The sequence below is a fragment of the Aythya marila genome (assembly GCF_965140915.1).
Source record: "Aythya marila genome assembly, chromosome: 18".
Classification (NCBI taxonomy): domain Eukaryota; kingdom Metazoa; phylum Chordata; class Aves; order Anseriformes; family Anatidae; genus Aythya; species Aythya marila.
Window position 1 is genome coordinate 10,588,773 of NC_139059.1, and position 19,098 is coordinate 10,607,870.

The 19,098-nt window shown below is 57.5% G+C and overlaps 2 protein-coding genes across 3 annotated transcripts in view; one reads left to right on the forward strand and one right to left on the reverse strand.

Annotated features, from left to right (window-relative positions):
* Positions 1–1,288: 1,288 nt before the first annotated feature.
* LOC309885247 (TBC1 domain family member 24-like) lies at positions 1,289–8,767 on the reverse strand. 2 transcript variants are annotated; one of them, XM_082774990.1, is made up of 7 exons: positions 8,639–8,767; positions 6,027–7,065; positions 5,674–5,832; positions 5,066–5,129; positions 4,165–4,260; positions 3,530–3,806; positions 1,289–3,046 (listed from the first exon to the last, which is right to left on the reverse strand). In XM_082774990.1, exons 1-7 carry the CDS (start codon positions 8,748–8,750, stop codon positions 2,901–2,903), a joined length of 1,893 nt encoding a protein of 630 aa, XP_082631116.1. In that variant the 5' UTR covers positions 8,751–8,767; the 3' UTR covers positions 1,289–2,900. The 2 variants fall into 2 exon arrangements, with proteins under 2 accessions (XP_082631116.1, XP_082631117.1); XM_082774991.1 differs by having other exon boundaries at positions 8,635–8,751.
* A 4,048-nt stretch (positions 8,768–12,815) lies between these two features.
* STX8 (syntaxin 8) overlaps positions 12,816–19,098 on the forward strand; it is a 96,441-nt gene continuing 90,158 nt past the window's right edge. Inside the window, exons 1-4 of the mRNA XM_082775184.1 lie at positions 12,816–12,850; positions 12,976–13,075; positions 14,987–15,081; positions 16,420–16,530. Of these exons, the coding sequence (XP_082631310.1) occupies positions 12,834–12,850; positions 12,976–13,075; positions 14,987–15,081; positions 16,420–16,530 (323 nt within the window). The 5' untranslated portion in view covers positions 12,816–12,833. The remainder of the gene's footprint in view (positions 12,851–12,975; positions 13,076–14,986; positions 15,082–16,419; positions 16,531–19,098) is intronic.

The window sequence follows — 19,098 nt, forward strand, 5'->3', positions numbered from 1 at the left end:
CCAGGGTGTCCCACAGCCCCTCCAGTTGTCTCCACTGTGCTCCATAGCACCTCTAGTGTCCCTATGGTGCCCCATAAGTCCCAACTGCCCCCATAGTTCCCCAACGCCCCTCCAGTTGTCCCCACAGTGCCCCATAGGCCCCCTCAGCTGCCCCCATAGTTCGCTATAGCCCCTCCAGTTACCCCATGGTACCCCACAGCCCCTCCAGTTGTCTCCTCAGTGCCCTATAGCCCCCCCAGCTGCCCCCATAGTTCTTTATAGCCCATGCAGTTGTCCCGATGGTGCCCCATAAGCCCCAACTGCCCCCATAGCTCCCCATAGCCCCTCCAGTTGCCCCCAGGATGCCCCCCAGCCCCCCCAGCTGCCCCCATAGCCCCTCCAGCTGCCCCCACGGTGCCCCCCAAGACCTTACCAGCTGCCCCCACGCTTCCCCCAGCCCCCAGACTCCCCCCACCCCGGGCGCCCCGCAGCCCTCAGGCGGCCCCGGTACCGTTGAAGCCGATGGCCGCCCGCAGCTCCAGCCCCGCCGCCTCCCTGCCCTCGGGCGCCGCCATCGCCTCACGCCGGAGCCGCGGCCGCCATGGCAACGGCGCCGGGCAGGGCTCGGCAGGGCAGGGCCGGGCTCCACAGAGGGATCCCGGCCGCTCGGGGGGATCCCGGCCCCTCGGGGGGATCCTGGTCCCTCGGGGGGATCCTGGTCCCTCGGGGCCACCCAGCTGCTCCCTCCCGCTCCCCATTTCCAGCCGCAGTGCCCGGGTGCTGTCACCTCCAGGGTTCAGTCGCCCCAAGCCGTGCCGGGCAATCACAGAATGACCCCGAGAGATGAAAGCACTGGGAGCAGCTGGTCGGACCCCCAGCTCCAGCAGGGCACCCCGAGCACCTCACACAGGACGGCACCCAGGTGGTTCCCAATATCTCCGGAGGAGACCGCACAGCCTCTTTGGGCAGCCTGTGCCAGCGCTTGGGCACCTGTAAAGTTGGTGGTGCCACTCGTCCGTCTCCGTGTTTCTCCTGGGCCACCAAGCAGCCATCAGAGAGCAGCAGTTTGCTCCCTGCTGACCTTACTGCAGTCAAGTGCCAGCACAATGCAGATGAAAGACCTCTTTATATCCCATTACAAGTCCCCTGAGCTTCCAGGCCCCTCTGCTCTCTGCATGTTTTTTTTTTTTGTTTTTTTTTGTTTTTTTTCCTTTAATTCTCTAAGAGTTTTGAACTTTACACGGTAATGGAATAAAGTGTAGAGAAGAAAGTACTCTAGCGTCATTTTAAAAAACGGCAAAGACACTCGTCAGATGACAGGCGGTGAATGTAATAAGCACGCTGCCGCTCATCGTGCTTTACAGCTGGCAGCAGCAGGCAGCTCAGGTACCGGCGCGTACAGCGTCACAGGGACCCGCAGGCTTTTCCACTGCATCAAATACCCCTGTGTCCCACACAGAACGATCCCAGTCACTGGTATTTTAATACGTTGGACAGGACCTTCTTGCCCTTTACAAGCAAGATGGTGAAGCCTGAGCCAGCAGCTGCTGAGAGGCCAGACTGGATTGCGAAGGAAGGGCTTTGCGTTTGCAGGCATCGTGTGCGTCCTGTGCATCTCTGGGTGCAGGGGGAAAACTGCTTTGTGGAAAGAAAGAGGGACTCCCAAGGGCAACTTTGTGCTGGACAGAAAGCAGTCTGGTACATGATCACAGAAAGCAAGAAATACTGAGGAACAATTAGCAGAGCTCTTTAAATCAAGGGCGAGAGCAGCTCTGCTGTGTTTCATTTGAGCTCTGTGAGCAAAGGCAGGTGTGGGGCAGCAGGGACCTGCACCTCACCTCGTTATCTTACTAGGATACATAACGAAGGCTACAAGCAATTCCTAAGCCTGCTGTGTAACTGACCACGGTGGGAGCTTGCTGCCACTGCCCGCTCCTCCCCACATCCTCCTGGCATCGCTGGACCCACCAGCACCATGGCAGTGACAACTCCTGCCCTGAATAGCTCAGGAAATGGCATCCATGAAAGATAAAACCACAAATGGAAAGTGTTGGGACACGGGAGATGTGCTCTCATCCTGCAGCCAGAATGACCTCTTGATAGTTCACAACCCTCCTTGCACCGGCTTACCTACCAACACCTACATGTTCACATTTCATATTTCAAAATGGCACATGTGTTATCTGGACCCATTCAATCAGGGCGTGTTAATTAAAGCTTATATTAACCGCTTGCAATCTTACATCAACTCTTGGCTGCTAATATGGGCCTTCAGTGTAATGGAAACATGACAAGGCAGGTGCACTGCTGGGGGGCTTGTGGTGGGCTGCAGGCACAAAAGCACCAGGCAGCACTTTGCTGATCTCCAGTCAGCAATTTCAACCACAAACAGCCTTTTGCACCATGTTGGATGGTGATCGGTGCCCGGTCCCAGATGAAACCTGGGAACCTCTGGTACTACAAAAATCCTGCACACGTCTTGAGGGCTGGGCTTGGGGTGAGAAGTGGGGTGTGGATTGTCCTGGTGAACTTTGCACCTTGCTGCTGGATTTTGTCTAGACTCAGGATTCCCCCAGGCTGCCTGTGCTGTGGTATCGCGGCTTTGCTGCAGAGCCCCAAACCACAGAGAGGCCAGGGGCGGGCAGCAAGCAGCGAGCCGGCTCCCTTCCCCTCCAACACCCAGAGCAGGAACAGAGCTGGTGGAGCAGGCTGGGGCTGAGCTGCGGCAGGGGACCTCGTGTGTCCCTGCGGTCCCATTCGTGGCACCCCATGGCCCTCTCCACGCCACCACGGCTGGGGACAGTGTGGACGGCCAGCAGATGCTGCCAGTGGAGACTGTAGCGGCCAGGCCGGGCCGCAGCTGGTGCCGTGGGGGTCCCATTCTTGGCAGGAGGTGCAGTGAGGGGCCGGCCCCATAGGACCTAGGTGTTTTGGAAGCCCCACACCTCCAAGAGCTGCACCCTGAAGTTCTCCTGGCAGAGCGGAGGGTTGTCAAAGGTCTCGCAGTGCTCTGTGCGCCCCCAGAGCAGGTCGGCGTCGAGGGACAGAGCTTGGCCTCCTCCTCCACCTGCAAAATCATGCCAGAGGGTTGGGATCCGTGCTCACCCCTCACTGCCTGAGCAGAGACACTGGCCAGGTCTCAGATCATGCCCAGCTCCCTGCTCCATTTACTGCGGCCACGCTGCAGAGCTGTCACAGACAGATTGTGGGGCCATGCCCAGCCCTTCCTCGAGCTGTTCCCCTCCTGCATGTCCTCTCAGTCCTGCATGAAGCAGAGGAAAGGGCCAGGATGGGCACGGCAGCCCCAAGGGCAACAACCTGGCTGGGAGGTTTGGGATATGGGGCTCCCAGAAGGAGCATCATTTTCCCTGTGCAGCCCTGTACTCTCTTGCTAACTTGGAGAAGTTGGGGCTGACTTCATCTTCCCTGACTTCTCCCCTAAGAAGGAGGTCTTTGCCTGCATGGGCAGCTCAGATTTGAACCTGGGGGAGAGCTCTTTTTAGCCAAAGTAGCAGCATGCTGGGCGGGGTGCCTGCCATTAGGTAATTACCGATAATGATCCCTTCCCGAGAGCCGGACATGAACATGGAGGCTGTTTTGGAAGGCAGGAGGAAATGCCTGATGGCCAGGAATGGGGACAGACGGCCTTTCCGCTGCGGCGTGGGCACGGCGAGGTGGTTGGAGCTGGTGCCACGGCCGTCCGGGGAGGAGCTGAGCAGGGACATGGGACCAGGAGAAGGTGACCGCTGGCGCGAGCGTGGCACAGCTTTGGCCAGTTCTGGCTTCTTGATGAACACCCACTCGTACCTCTCCATCTCGGGGCGCACCTGGAAAGGAGGAGAAACCCGGTGAGCCCCGGCCTTGGGGGCATCTCTCCATTGCTGCCTGGCCAGGCGGGTTGGGGACCACACGCTGTGTGCTGGGGCAGAGGAGGGATGGCGCAGAAACCTTCCCTGCCACATGCATTGCCCCGCTGTCATCCCTTTAGGATGCTCCCGAAGTTAGTTCTCCATTTTTTGTAGTCCAGCACAGCAATCTCTGTGCTGCTGCCTCCTGCCAGGGCTCAGAGGTGGTGGTGGGACTGCAAAGGAAGCAGCTCGGTGCCACCATGCCTTAGACAAATAAAGAAAAAAGCAAAGACATACGAGCTCAGAAGCATAAACCCATAAATAAAATGTGACTTACAGTGAACACGAAGCACTCCCCTGTCCCAAAAAAGCCTGATGTCGCCCCATTCTTCTTCCTTTCACTCCAGTCAGAGGACAGAAACGCCCCGCACACCTTTGGGAGAGAGCACAGGGAGCTGTCACGGGGAGCAGGGCTGGGGCGAGCACCAGGACCCCCGGCAGCAGCCTCCATTGAGGCCATCGCTGGGGTGTGCTGCTCAGCAAGTGCTCTGCCTCTCCTTGGCACGATATCGGGAAGAAAACGAGCTAAAACATAGGAAATGAGGTTGAATAAGTCACCTTTCCCTGCCCGCAGCAGGCCCCAGGGACCGCAGCGTTTATCTCCTCACCGCACTCAAGTGCCTGGTGTGGGAGATCAGGGCTCGGTGGCCAATAAATCCTCGGGATGCCTGGGCAATTTGCAGAACTTGCCTCTGCTGCTTGATGAAGAGTGCAAGGATAAAATATGGGTTTATGAGCCACTCTCAGAGTCCCCAGGGAAAGGCCTGGCTCAGGTATTTCTGCAGCTATTTTATGACTTTCAGATACCGTAAGAGCTGTCCTTATTTCACTTCCACTTCCCTCGTGCTGCTGCTCTTGCAATCAAGAAGAGCTCCTGGCATTTAGCGCGTTGAAAGCAAGTCCCTGCTCAGGCAGAGCATCTGCTGACTTGAGGAAAGTCTGCCTAGCGAAGGCTTCACGATTTAGCCTAAATTTCCAATAAAAACTTCTCTCTCGTGGCCTCTCCATCTCACGGGCTCCTCTTTACCCCCACGTGCCCCCTTTAACCAGTGTCTAGGGCAGCTCTTGGTGCTGGTGCCCCGCAGACACCGTGATGGAGCCAACATTGGTGGGCAGGGAGACAACCGCCCTCCTTCCCCGCACCACCCCGGCACAGCCCCTGCTCGGGAGACACTTACCTCCCCCTCCGTTGTCTTTATGAGCAGCACCGTGGGTTCGTAACCCTCGCAGCAGGAGTAAAACCTGGGGGGCACACAGGGAGGCTGGGTTGGTGTGGTCAGACCATGAGCACGCAGCCGTGACCACGTGGGCACGGAGCTGTGGGACTCCACTCGCCCCTCACGGGCTGGGGGGCACGCTCGTGGTGCCGACATGGGCAGTAATATTGCAGCCCCACCATTAACACCCCTGGAGAACTGGGGGGCACAGATGGCCCTGAGTGGTCCCTCTGCTTGCAGCAGGTTTGGGCATTGCCCGTGGCACTTGGGCTCTCCTGGCTTGGTTCTGGGGGGTTTGATGTGTTCCCCATAGCAGAGGGCACCCAAGCACGGTCTGCCCCAACCCAAATCCCTGCCATGGCCTTGCAGTGTGATGTGCTGCTACGAGAAGTCTTCCCCGCAGCCAGCACTGCCCAGGCTGCACCCAGGGTGTTGAAACAAACCCACAGTGCCCCCAGAAGACCCCAGACGTGTCCCACAGTTGTTGCATTTCTACATCGGCAGCCTTTACGCAATTTTATGCCCATCCCATCTGACCCGACCCCAGCCACCGGGCAGGTCGCGCTCACCTCTGCAGGCTGCACCCGTCTTCCGAGGTGGAGAAGAGCAGCAGCGGGGGGGAGAGGGAGAAGCGCTCGGGGATCCAGGACCAGATGATGCGCATCTCCTGAGCCGTTACCGTGCCGGAGCTGAAGGTCTGCATGTCCACGGCCAGGTGGAAGGACTGCCTGCGAGGGGGATGCCCGTGGGTGCCGAGCCAGGGTGCCTGCACGCCGCTGCTGCCATGGGGCACCCGGCACAGCCAAAGCCAAGGGAGATGCCTGGAGCTCCCCCCGTGCTCTATTTCCGCTGTACTTCGGGGTTTGTCTGCTTTGCCCCAGAGCACCATCTGCCCACGCCGGCAAGCAGACAGGCTTCTTACCTGCTCTGCACCATGGTTATGCCCCGCTCCATCAGCGCTTTCCTGTTGGCCATCTGGAGGAGCCAGATTTCCTTGCGGGAGAACAGCCGGATGCCAAACGCTCTCTCCAGGAGTTTGTCAACAGTCGTGTGCTCGGCAATGTTCTGCACGAAAGCCTGCAGGTCCGCCTTGATGTCGGCCCCCTCCAGCTCGGGGGAGGCCACCGAGAGCCTGTACTGCTTCAGCAGGGCCAGGGCGATGCGGTAGAGGACCTTCTGCCCCTCCAGCAGGTAGACGTCAAACACACGGATGGCGTAGTCGAAGGGGAGGTCGTGGAAGAGCCACGACAGCCATTCGGAGTAGACCTCAAAGACGTTCTCGGAGGAGCTGGCTATCAGTTTGTGAGCTGCCGGGCAGTGCTTGTTGGCCAGATCCCCAAAAGTCATGCAGGAGGCCCGGTGGGCCAGGAAGGACTGGTCAATGTAGCTGGTGTGGGGGGCGTTGCTGGCGATGAGGCGAGAGATGTTCTCGAAGCACTGAGCTTCATCCTCGCTGTAGTGCAGCAGCAGAGCCACCAGCGAGGGCAGGATGGGGCTGTAGGTGATGTCGGGGAAAAGGTTGCCGATGCAGATGAGGATCTTCTTCATGGCGGTGACCCCGTCCGGGCTGAGGCAGTACGTGGGCATGGAGCACCCCTCCAGGAAGTCGGGCAGAGGGTGGGAGCTCGCGCTGTGCTTCCCAAAAAGCCGGCTGGCCACGTCCCTGTAGACGGGAGCGTCGGGCGTGACGAGGCGGCAGGCGACCTGCTGGCACAGCCGGTGGTACACCTGAGCTCTCAGGGCACGGCTCGCCGCCAGGCAGCCCTCTCTCAGCAGCCTCTTCAGCTCCTTGGGGGGCTGGGTGAGGATGTCCCTGGGGATATTGGCCGGCTGCTCCGGCTCTGGCATCCTGTCCCAGTCCACAAACTGTCCGCAGCCCAGACAGGAGGAGGCGGTGTCGATGTCCCAGGTGTCAGCCTCCGACGTGATCACGACGGTGACTGGAGACGAGCCAAGCATCCCTGTGGGACAAAGACCTTTTATCCGACACGCTTCACCGCAACAGTGACAGCGTTTCACCCTGCCTGACACTGCACTGAAATCCTACAGCACCTTCTGGTATTTCAGCTGCTGCTCTCCCCCCCACACAGGGGAGGGTTTCAGGAGGCTGAGCTGCTGGCTTTGCCCTCACACCGGTCCGGTGGCATCAGCTGGTCCCTTTGGGGAACCCAGAGCAGGATGGGGCTCTGCACCCCTCGCACAGCTCCTGCCTCCCCAGGTGTGACCGGCTGTGCTGGGGAGCTGCAGGATGCAGGGACTGTCCCTGCCCCTGTCCCTGTCCCACGGGCACAGCCACAGAACAGCAGCGTTACACCACCACCAGCCAGGAGCCAGCCCTGGGGCATCGCTGAGAGCCCCGCGCTGGTCGGCAGCTTGGGGGGACCCAACGGGCAGTGGGGCCAATAGGGACAACGTCCCATCCCGAGGGCAGAGCAGGAGGTGATGTCCAGGACCAGGCGCTTTGAGCATGGATGGAGCAGAATAAACTGCCCCTGGCTGCTTGGGTGCCTGAGCTGCAGCAGTGTGCGAGGAGAGGGTTCAGCCAGAGGGGCAGGGACAGCCGGCAACACGGCCCCTGCTCCCCGCGTCCCCACGCACCCGGTGAGTCCCCAGCCAGGCAACGAGGGGCGAGGGCTGGAGAACGTCTGAGCAGCCTCTTGGAGGTGGGAATTGGTGCCCGCAGTTGGCTGCGAGCTCACAAGAGCAGAGTTTGAGCTCCTCCTAGGGAGAAACCAGGGGCATTTTCCTCGGGGTTCCCGTGGAGCTCAGCCCCGAAGCCCGCACGTTTCCACTGGGGGGTTTGTGCAGAGCAGTTATTAATTGGCAGCATGAAGTTGATTACACACACATTAATTCCTAGTGCATGGTGCTGGATGTGCTCGGTTAAGCAGGGCTGGATGAGTCTCAGCTCCCTGTCTGAGGATTTGCACAGAGCCAGCTCTCCACTTTGGACCCAAGGGGACACGCGGGGACATCACAGCCCCAGCCACACACGTCACGCAGAGGTGGCAGCACGGTGGCACGGTGAGGGACAGCTCCCAGGCTGGGTCCGGCTCTGTTCATGCTGTGCTGGCTCAGCTCAGCTCTGGCTCTGGGTCAGGCCAGGCACCAGGTCAGGCTCAGCCCTGGGCCAGCTCCGGCAGGCTCCCTGCTCTGAGCAGCCGGGCTGGAATCAAGGCAGACCAACGGGCTGGAAAAGGCTGAGGGCCACACACCCAGCTCCATCACACTTACAGCCCTAAAACCCAGGCTCAAATGAACAGCTGGGTTTAAGCAGGGCTCTTTGTACCTCTAGGTACTGCCACGATTCCCAGACCCTCCCTGTACTTGCAGCAGGAGGGCAGCCCTGGGTACCACCACCCCAAAATGTGTCACCCGGAGTCACCCAGCCGCAGGCACCCAGCCCAGGGCACGTCCCCAGCCTGGCACCAGGGTGACACCCTGGGTCTGTCAGTGGGGCTGGGCACATGGGTCTGCCCCAGCCCCATTGCTCTGGGTGCCCTGGGTTGCCTCCATCCCCCAGCACTCACCCACCTTGTGTGGTGCTGGTGCCATCGCCGTCCCCGTCACCCTGCTCTGGCTGCGCTGGGAAGCCCCCGGCTGCCCCCCCGGGGGCACGGGGCAGGCTGAGCCCCACCTGCAGCATCCACCTGCTCCGGGGAGGCCCCGCTGCCGGCTGCAGCCGCTGCCCTGGCTTTTAATGCGCCCCGTGTGCGTGGGGCACGTGTTTGGTGTAAACAGCACGCGGGGAGGAGCGGCCCCGTGCCCGCTCGCCCCTTTGTGCCCGATTCGGGGAGGGGATGAGATAGCCATCAAAACAGCAACACGGCCGTTAAACCCCACGGTTATTTTTCCCCAGGGATAACCTTTATCTTCACATTCACTCCCGGGCGGGGAGGGCGCTGAGGGGGCGAGGGAGGGACGCGCAATCGCCCGTCCTTGACGGGAGGAAGCATAAACACGGTGAGTGGGGCTGCAGCCGCTTCCCGCTGGATTGCGCGGGTCTCGGGGGGGGCAGAAGTGGAGGCATGTGAGCAGCGAGTGCCAGGAACCAGGTGACAAGCAAGAGGCTGGGGCCACGAGGACAAAATGACGCCCTTCTGCCAGGTGCCGCGGGGCCGGGCAGCACCGGCGTGCAGCGCTTGGGGAGCACCTGTAGGAGAAACCTCGGGGTCTGGGGACAAAGCAAAGCCAGCGATGCAAACAGGAACTGGTGGTGGAGAAACACAGCTTTCTGCAGCAAAGCACCCTGCTTTCTTTGGGGTGAATCAGGGCTGAGCTGCACCAGTGCTTCCAGCACCAGGCACCTGGCACAAGGCTTCAGCATTCCCCAGCGGTGGCAGAGGGTGTTCAGATGGGTCCCCCCCGCTCAGTGGAGCCCCAAATGTGGTAATTCCAAGCACATTTCTGTACTTCAGCATTTCCAGTCTGTCTCATTTGAAGCTGTTGTTATTGATTGACTTTGCCCCAAAATGTTTTGCAGGGTTACAAAAAATTGTGGGCTCAAGGAAAAGCTGCAGCAGCTGAAAGGAGAGGAGCATGCAGGGACCTTGTGACCATCAGTGAACCCACAGGTCGGGCTACACTTAAAAGCGGGAAGTTTTTAAGGCAAATAAGGCACTATATTTTCCTTAAGAAATTGTATTTTTTTTTCTCTCATGCTAACAGCTGCTGCTGGTCCCTGCCTTGCCTCCTTCCCCCTGCTTTGCACCCACAGCGCATCCCTGAGGGCTCACCGGGGCTCCTGCAGCGGAGCAGGAGCGCTGCCCCACAGAGTGGCACCTCTGTGGATGAAGCCTCGCCTCCACGTGCCAAAACACGGCCCAAGTGGCACGGCTTAGCCTGACGAAGCTGGGCAAGGGGCTGCGGGGACCTGGGGGTGCCAGGCTGGTGGTGGTGGGACGGACAGACAGTGGGCTGCGTTGAAACCTGGTGCTGCAGCTTCCCAACCTGGTGCTGCTGCTTTGCCCAGGCCCTTGGTGGCCGCGCTCTCTCCGTGTGCTTTTCCTGGAGCAGCAGATGCCTCCCGCTGCCTCTGGGTCAGACTGAAGCACCCCACGGCCCCCGTGACTGTGTGGAGACAGGAGATGGGAGCGAATTAGGCACCGTGCGATGTGGCTCTGCCATTTCCTTTGCTTTTAATGGAGAAAAAATTAAATATGTAGAGGCCACGCCGCCTCCTTGAGCCGCGCAGCTGGAGGCCATAAATGTTTCATGCAAGCTGCCTGCACAGCCCAGCCCTTGTGGATTCAGGTGCCTGGGGACCTTGGGGTGCCCAGAGCAAGGCTGCAGTGGTCCAGAAAGGTGACACATTATCGTGCCATACCGAGGCAGGTGCAGTGACAGCCCTGTGTTATGGGGGCCACAAATCATCGCTGCCACTGCCTTGCCACTGCTTTTAGGGCACCTGCACTCCTGCCCGTACCTGCAGGGATTGGCGTCAGCGATGGCAGCAAGGAGGAGACCAAACCCTGTGTGGCCGAGGGCTGCTGTAACACCAGAGCCCGCATGGCCTCACTGCAGGGCCCCGAGGAGCCCCCCGCAGCCCAAATATTGAGGGTGCCAGCACTGGGCAGTGCCACGGCTTCCCAGCAGTGCACTCTGCCCGATCCCAGGCGTCTCTTTCTCCTGCTACAGCCACTCCAAGCTGCTGCAAAAAAAACCCTTACAAACACATTAACAGCTCTTTGCACTTGGCTCTTTCCTCAGCCTGCAGGTCCCGAGGAAGCCCGTGCTTGAGGCCTGCCGGGCCGAGGCAGCGAAGGGGCCGGTGCTCAGCTCGGTCACATTGCCGTTACCGGGGCCGGGCACACCGTGAGCTCTGAGCAGCGGCCCCATGAGCTGAGCTGGTTCTTTTTGTGCCTCCCGGTGTACTTTGGGCTTTTATGGAAGGCCAAATGGGGCTTCTCGAGGTGATTATGGCACCTTTGGGCTCCAGCCAGCCGGCCAAGATGTGGGGCCCTGCAGCTTGGTTCTCTTCGGAGTAGAATTTAACAACAGCTTCCTCTTGTCCTTCTGTCTCCTGGAACAAGGGGAGGAAGCAAAGGGTAGGGACAAGCTCCTGACCACAGGGTCACTGCCCTCTTGTTGCCATTGCCCAGCCCCAGAGCTTGGGGTCCCCACAGCCTGGGGGACACCGGGGCTGTCCCCACCCTTCCTCTGCCATCTGACTGCATCCCAGCCGTTCCCCATCCTGCTCTTCCAAACCCCAAAGCACAGCATGCCCTGTGGCTTCAGTGCGTTTTGATCCAGACCGTGGTAACGTGATGGCAGCAGCCACATCCAGGTGCCCTGACAGCGTCCTGGCTGCCCTGTGCTGCGTGGGGCGCAGTCAGAGAGCAGCAGTGCTCTGCGGAGCTGCAGCTGGGGCAAGGCTGGGGCTGAGAGCTTGTAGGTGGCCCCATACAAGCAAAACGGGAAACGTGAAGGATTTCTGTGTTCCTCAGCAGTGCTGACTGGAGGCAGCGCTTCCTGCACACCAGAAGGGCTGGCGTCATGAAACCGAGAAGCAATTAGAGGGAAGTGATTGCGTTATACAAATAAACCTCCCTGCCGATGTTTCTGGCACAAACACTGCGGCACTGAGTGAGCAGAACCTGTCCTGGGGAAGGGGGGAGAGCGGCGACCCCCGGGCCTTAGGGAAAGCATCGAATGCCCTGGTAGCACCCAGGGGATTGCAAAGGTTTCCAAGGGGACCCTAGCTACAGGTGGAATAGCATCTCACCTGGCGGAGGAGATGGCTGGGACGAGGGGACAGGAGGACTGGGCAGCCTGATGGGTGTGTGTGCATTGTTCTGTCAGCCCGAGGGCCGGGGCACAGCTGGGGACAGCCACAGCTGTGTGTCCTGCAGCTCCGTGCTGTGTTCTTTGCACCACATCCTTGTGCACAACTGCACCCCTGCACTGCATGCTCTGTGCCCCTGTACCCTGCGCCATGGAGCACACAGCCAGCACCACGGAGCTGTGCAGCTCTGCCCCCTGACACCTCTGCACCTCGTGCTGCACACCCAGCACCTATACACCCTGCCCTGCTGCAGCCCACACCTGTGCACCATGCACATCTGCACTGTTTGGCTGTGCACTGCGCGCTGTGCACATGCCCTGTGTACCCCACCTCTGCTCCCTGTGCCTCCGCACCCCGCACTGTGCACCGTGCACTATGCACCATGCGCCCCACAGCACCGCACCGTGCACCTCTGCACCCCGCACTGTGCAGCTCTGCAGTGTGCACCCTGCACCATGCAGCTCTGCACCGTGCACCTCTGAACTGTGCACCCTGCGCTGTGCACCACTGAACCCTGCACCTCTGCAGCTCTGTATCTCTGCACTCTCCTTTGCCCTCTGGACTGTGCACCTGCGCGCTCTGCACTAAGCACCGTGCAGCTGTGCACCACGACCTGTGCAGCGCGCGATGTGCACCGTGCAGCCGTGCAGCTCTGCACTGTGTGCCCATGCAACTCTGCCTGCAGCTGTGCCTTTGAAGTCAGCACCCTGCACCTCTGCACCGTGCACCCTGCGCCTCTGCACCGTGCAGCACTGCACCCTGCCCTCCTGCACCGTACAGCTCTGCGTTTTGCAGCGTGCATCGTGCACCTCTCTGCAGCGCGCTCCGCACTCCTTTGCCCCGCAACCCCCCCCAGCGTTTGGCGGCGCCGGCGGCGTTTGGGCCTCGTCGCGCTCCGTCGTCACGTGACGGCCGCGGCCAGCGCAGCGCTTCCGGGTGGCCGCGATGGCTGCGGAGCCCTGGTGAGCACCGGGGGGGGGGAGCGGGGCCGGGGGGGGCCGGGCGGCACCGGGGGCACCGGGCTGGGCCTGAGCCTGAGCCTGAGGCGCTGTCCCCATCCCCTTCCCGTCCCTGTCGCTGTCCGCAGGCTGTCGCAGCACGCCGCCGCCTGCCGCCTGGCGCAGGAGCTCGCCGAGAGGATCCGGGAGAGGGAGCGGCGGCAGCGGGGCGGGGAGAGCCCGGCACAGGTACGGGGGGGGCCTGAGGGGCGGGGGGGGTGCCCCGGGGGGCCCCAGCGGCATCCCCGCGACCGGGCGGTGTCTGGAGGGCGCCGGGTGCCCGGGGCCGATCCCCGCAGCCCGCTGGCGTTCAGCAGCACCAAGCTGTGCGGGAGCCGCTCGGAGCCTTCCCTGTGCCACAGCTGCCCGAGGCTGGGTTTGGTGCAAACCCCGCGCTGAGAGCTGCGTGAGGGCAGCGCTGCCCGGCCCCGGCCCCGGCCCCGGCCCCTGCCCCTGCCCCGTGCTCCCCCGCGCAGCGTCCCCGCAGTCCAGCAGCAGCTGAAGGCGGCTCCCTGGCAGCGCTTGGTTCTACTGCAAACACGGCCCCAGCAATCAGGGGGCTGTTTCCACAACACAAGCGCCTGTTGAGAAATCCGCGGCTGAGCTGGCGTTTATTCTGTGACTCCTCGGTGGTTTAAGGGAGTAAAAGACTTTGGACGGGCTTTATCTTGCGGGGAGAATCTGAGCGAGTTGTTATTTCCATAGCGTTTGACCATTAGTGTGGCTAAAAAAAGCCCCTCCTTGCTTATTGCTAAATAAAAATAGAGCATAACATTTCCAATGGAAAAAACCCAGGGAAAGGTTTCAAGGCAGCACTTAAAATCCGCCAACTCTGCTCTGTTGAGCTGTTCGTAAAACTTCCCTTGGCTTCTTGTTACTTTTTTTTTTTTTTTTGTCCCCCTTTAATGGCAGTGAAGCCTTTGTTAGAACAGCACGAGTTCTGGCCGGAGGAGCAGAGGCAGCCTGCAGGTGAGCTGCCTGCCCGGCCACAAACACCCGCAGCTGCTGTGCTGGTTGCAGGCGGCGCTCTGTAGCTGCCTGTGAGTGCAGGAAACGTGCACGGGAAGGGAAAACCTCCTTTGTACGGCAGGGCTTGGGGGCACGCAGTGAGCCGGGCAGCCCTAGCAGCATCTGTGCCCCGCTGTGGCTCTGGAGCTGTGTCTGCACGCGGGCTGTGCAGCGCTCCGGCTGCGTGCTCTCAGGCCTGCCTCAAAGTTCTGCTGCCGTTCATCACCGTGTTTGGGAACAAGGCCCCCTGTGTCAGAGGGGCTTAAAGCCCTGAGGGTCTCAGGTGATTTTGCAGCCCAGTTTGGGCTGGTGCTGTGTGTAGAAGCACATACAGCCATAATTAGGGAGAGCTGTGTAGTTAGTTGCAGCCATGATGGCCTTTCCTAGCATTCTGAGCAGTTGGAATGAAAAGAAATACCATTTTGGAGGAAAAATTCAGAGGACAACATCAGTCTAACTTGGGAAGGGGTGGGGAAAAGAGGAGAGTGCCTGCAAGCCTCAGCCCTGCTTGGAGCCGGGAGTGTGAAGGGCTGAGCTGTGCTTTGAGGGAGAGCAGACACGGCCGAGCCGTGGGCAAGGCAGGGTGAGGAAGGGCCAGGTGGCACAGGTGGGACTGAGAAGGGAAATGGGGCAAAGCTGGATGTCTTCGGGATCTGTCCTATAAAGTCTGGAAGAGTTCAGTGGAGGCAGTGTCTGAACCTGCAGCGAGCTTCCTCTGACCATGGGAAAGACGCCCAGTGGCAGAAGGAGCTGGCGCCCGTATTTGTATTAAAGATCAGAGGGGAGGACTGGAAAATATTAAAATGTGCTGAAATACTTTGCCCATAAAGGAGCCTGTTTATAAAGACTTAAAAGAAAGCTCACCATATGAAACAGCACCAATGCATTAGAAGCGTGGTTGTGAAATTTGTACTTTTTATCTCATTTTGTAAGCAGCCCAGCCCAGTTAACTGCTCTGAGGCAGGCTGTCGTGGTTGAGGATGGAGCCTTTCATGCCAGTAAAGCTGAAGTTAATTTTTTTGTCACCTGCATGTAATAGTGCTGCATGCTGTGGAGATACAATTCCGACGATTCTTTTTTCTTCCCCTGCAGCTCAATGTGTTCATCAGATCGTCGCTGCAGAATCTCAAGGAGAAGATCAGTCAGCTGAGGGACTTGCTGCTTCGGGATGTGTCGATGCACCAAATGTATCCCTGGAAACATCTCCTCGACCTTCCCCAGTGTAGGAGAGAGTGCAAAACCAAGCTGGAATTGGAACGAAGCTCTGCCATGCAGTTAGGGCTTCTTCCTCATTCCGCTTCGGGAAGATTTTGTCACTACAGTTTTGCCAGTGGTGATGTTTAATATTTTTATTGCAGCTATAGTGTAGGAAGAATGGGGAGCCTGAGCATCCCTGGTACTGCAGGCATGAGGCTGGTTTTAGTTTTCTTCTTGCTGGGAGGGAGCTAAGCAAGATGTTCTGCCTCGCCTCAGGCAACTGTCGTCATCTTGCCTGTGCTCCGTGCTGCCGCGGTGGGCTGGCTTGTGAGCCCAATTCACTCGTCCAGCAGAAAGCACAGAAAGCACGCTGCCTTTTACCTTTTCTCTTGTCTCAGTCGCTGGCTGCAGGGGTGCCAGTGTGTGCACAAAGGAAGGGTGAAACCTTGCTCAGGGTGTGGGCAGGGAGGTGCCAGCCCTGACGTGCAGTGGCTGAAGGAGCCCAGCACCTTCAGAGTGCTGTCGACGTGCCTTGGAGTGAAACAGGGGGTTCCTCTGGTACCGGCTGCCCTGGGGCTCTGGGATGCTCGGACTCGGGGAAGCACGCCCGCCTCCCTGAGGATGTGTCCGGCAGCGATCGGACTGAACGAACAAATGTTTAATTTCAAGCTTACTGTAGCAGAAGTCCCTTCAGAGCATGAGCCCGCTGAGTGCTGTGCTGATGGCCTCGGGTTAAACTTTTCTGCCAAGGGAGTGCTTTGGAACGGAGGAATGCTGCTGTGGCAGAAAGCAGACACAGCTCAGTACAGCTATTGCATAATCGATGCAGCAGGGCTTGGAAGAGAGCTTGTAGTCCTTTGGAAAGTCTCTAAAGAAAAAAAGAAAAAAGTAATCACATGTCACCTGTCAAAGCCACAGCACTTGGGACATCTTGGTGCCAGTGTTGCGGAGCGGGCCAGCTGCTTTTTAGTAGTAAATGAAAGCAGAACGATATTGGATGTAGGATTCTTAACACTTCAACTGATTTGGCAGTAAAAAGCCCCCCGCTTTCACTGACTGTGCTAGATGATGAGCTGAATATCACACTGCGGTCACTATGAATCCTCGTCTTTGAGGTTGGTAAACTTTGGAGGGGAGTTTTTAATAAAAGCAGGTGTCATCCAGAGATGTAGCACCTCTCCTGGTGGGTGTTCCTTGAGCTGAAATAGCATTGTAGTTATTTTCATGATCAGGAGGTCAGATTTATTTTAAGAATGTATGGAATGCTTTATTTTATATATGAAAGTTTTCCAGTGTTTTAAGCTTGGTCCTTAACCAGGTCTCATTAGCACCCAGATGGAGGGGGACAGGAGGCAGAATTTGGTGGATGAACTTGTCACGCGGCAGAAGCAACTTGAGGCGTCTTACAGGAACGAAGGCCCGGAGCCAGATGTGACAAGGTATGACACTGCTGCCTTAAGTGAGCAGCGTGACTCGTGTTGGGTTTGTCCAGAGCTGTGAAGTGATCCATGGAGTTCATTCACCTGTAGCCACGTGCGCTTCCATTCGCTTGGAAATCCTGTGCTTTTTTTAGCAACAATGTCATTAATGCCTGCCAAAGCTGAGGAGGACAAGGGAGTGCAGAGCTGCTTGGAAGAGGCAACAGCAAACTGAGAGATCACTGAGCTGGGCTGACGGTGCCACCAGCTCTCTGTGACTTGTAGGAGAACTGTTGACAAGTCCCCAAAGATCATATTTTGCAGCAGTCAGTGAGGCCTGTCAAATAGAACGCTACATCTTAATTTCTATTTTGGCATGTCAGAACAGCACAGAGCGATGTGTTATTGGAAAAGAAATGTGACTGTACTTCTGGGGGGGTGGTTCAGCAAGGGGGCTGACTGAAATATCCCTGAGAAAAGAGGGAAGAGCTTTGTCTGTAAAACTCACCTTCTATTCTTAATCTTTTTTCCTAGTGCATGAATATTGAAGAGCTTGTCTTTGAGTGGAAAAAGCAGTCTGAATTATTTTTGTGCCTTCAGTGAGTTCCTTCACAGCTGGGAAAAATAATTACGGATAATAGCCTGCAATTTGTGCTCTCCTTATGCAGGCCCTACATAGCCTCTTTTTATTGGAATGACTTGGAGCTGCCGTCCCTAATGTGTTCTTAGAAATAATCCAACTGGGGTCGTCCCTCTGATCAGGAGGAAAAGGAGAGCCTTCCCTTGAAGTGTGAGCCTCAGGCCTCTTGTCCAAATAAACAGTTGGCATCCTGTGAGCTGGGTTTGGTGGGAGTCACACAGATGCTGTGTCCCTAACATACAAACCACTGAGCTGTTACATGCTTCGGTAGCAAGAGCTGTACACGAGACATCTTTTAATGTGGTTGCTGCAGCTTGCAGGCCTGTAAACTCCGTGTGCACTGGAATAGAGAAGGATGAGTTGGTTCTCGCAACCTATCAATGGACTTCTGAGTTTTATCTTTCAACACCAGCTTCCAGCTGAGGAATTCCACTTGGGTGTATTTGCTACCTTTGGGTGTACTTCTCAGTTTTTGGTAGCTTTGTTTTCTGTGTAAGCCCGTGTGTGTCTTGCTGAGGAACTCCTTGCAGCTACTGCACATCTGAGCTTTCGTGTCTCCCTGAAATAGCAAAGTAACAGTGTGTGTGTTTGCTGAGCAGCAGATTCCTGTGAATTCATTACACTTTCCCACTTCAAAGAGCATAGAGCAAAGAGCTTTTCACAGCCTCTCTTTTCGTCTTGTTCCTCTTCTTTTCCCCCTGTTGTGTTTCCAGTGACATCCCCACAGGTCAGGAGGAAAGGTGTATGCTGAGTTCAGCCTGGCACTGCACACGTGCTAACCAGGCAAATGCATAAAGGCTGAAAGTGCTGCTAACCAGCCTCCGTCTCTTCTGCCTCTTTGTCTGCGAAAGCTGATATTAATATGAGACTCCTTTTTCTTTGACACGTGTTTAAATTGATTAATGAATTAGCTGGTGCTGGAAGGAGAGGAGAAGAGTGGTAGCAATAAATAAATCTTGTTCCTCAGTTGGTAGCCAGGCTACAGTCTACAAAATGCAGCTGTCATTTCCTTCTTCCTTCGCAAGCAAATGCTACCTTAGCACAGTATTAGGGCTCTGAATGGAATCAGTCAGAATTGATGTGGTTTGTCTAGGGATAAAATCCTGATGATTCACTGGGGGATATGCTTTGATCTCTGTGAGGCCTGAGTCAGCATTTGTGCAAAAAAATTAAAAGCCCCACGGTGGAAGAGTCTGACTGACCTGTGTCCTGAGTCCAGGGGCATGGTTAAGTACTGCTGTGTGTAGGAGTTACAGTTTTAGCTGAATCCCTGTGCAGGTAATTGTGTTACTCTTCCCAACTTTTCCCTACAGCGTGGCTGAGCAGCTCGTCCTCACCTCTCTGACCCGCGGTGCAGTGAGACCTGCCGCTGAAGGGTTGCAGGGGGAAACCTCTGCAGTACAGACGTGTAATGCAGATGTTTGTGGGGTTTTGTTAATTTTAGCTTGTGCTTCTAAATGTCAGGCGCTTTCTAATGTGCTGTATTCACTGGACCTGTTCTGGCAAATGCACAGCTCTGCCTTTTAAACATCCACGTGTGAAGGTGCTTCTGTGAGGCAGCGCCTTAGAGCCCTCGTGAGTTTTTCACCTTTTTGCAATTTGTCAGCTCTTGGTCTTGGGACAGAGTAAAATGTCACGTGTTTTTAAATCCTCACGTTTTTTAACATTTTTGCTGATATTCATTGAAAACCAGTCCCTTGGAAAGGGCGGACACAGTTTTGGTGCTGTCCTAGGCTAAAAACCTGGGTAGCAATGTGGGTGTTGTGTCTGAATGTTCCTGCTGAAAACCAGATCTTTTTTCCAGCCTCCTTACTTAGTGTTCCTTGAGTAACTGCTGTACCTGCTCCAAAGTGTCACTGACCTAGTGTTCTGTATTCTGTTGGGTGTGGCTGTAGAGAAGTTACCATGTGCACGTTCCTTGAGGGTCTGTTCAGCGCCGTGGTGCAGAG

What these genes read in the sequence shown, in the direction of transcription:
- LOC309885247 (XM_082774990.1), bottom strand. Translation starts at nt 8,750, where the DNA reads ATGCTGCAGGTGGGGCTCAGCCTGCCCCGTGCCCCCGGGGGGGCAGCC. An exon ending in TGGCACCAGCACCACACAAG is followed by an intron (nt 7,066 to 8,638) that starts GTGGGTGAGTGC and finishes TTTGTCCCACAG; the next exon opens with GGATGCTTGGCTCGTCTCCA. An exon ending in ATAACCATGGTGCAGAGCAG is followed by an intron (nt 5,833 to 6,026) that starts GTAAGAAGCCTG and finishes TCCCCCTCGCAG; the next exon opens with GCAGTCCTTCCACCTGGCCG.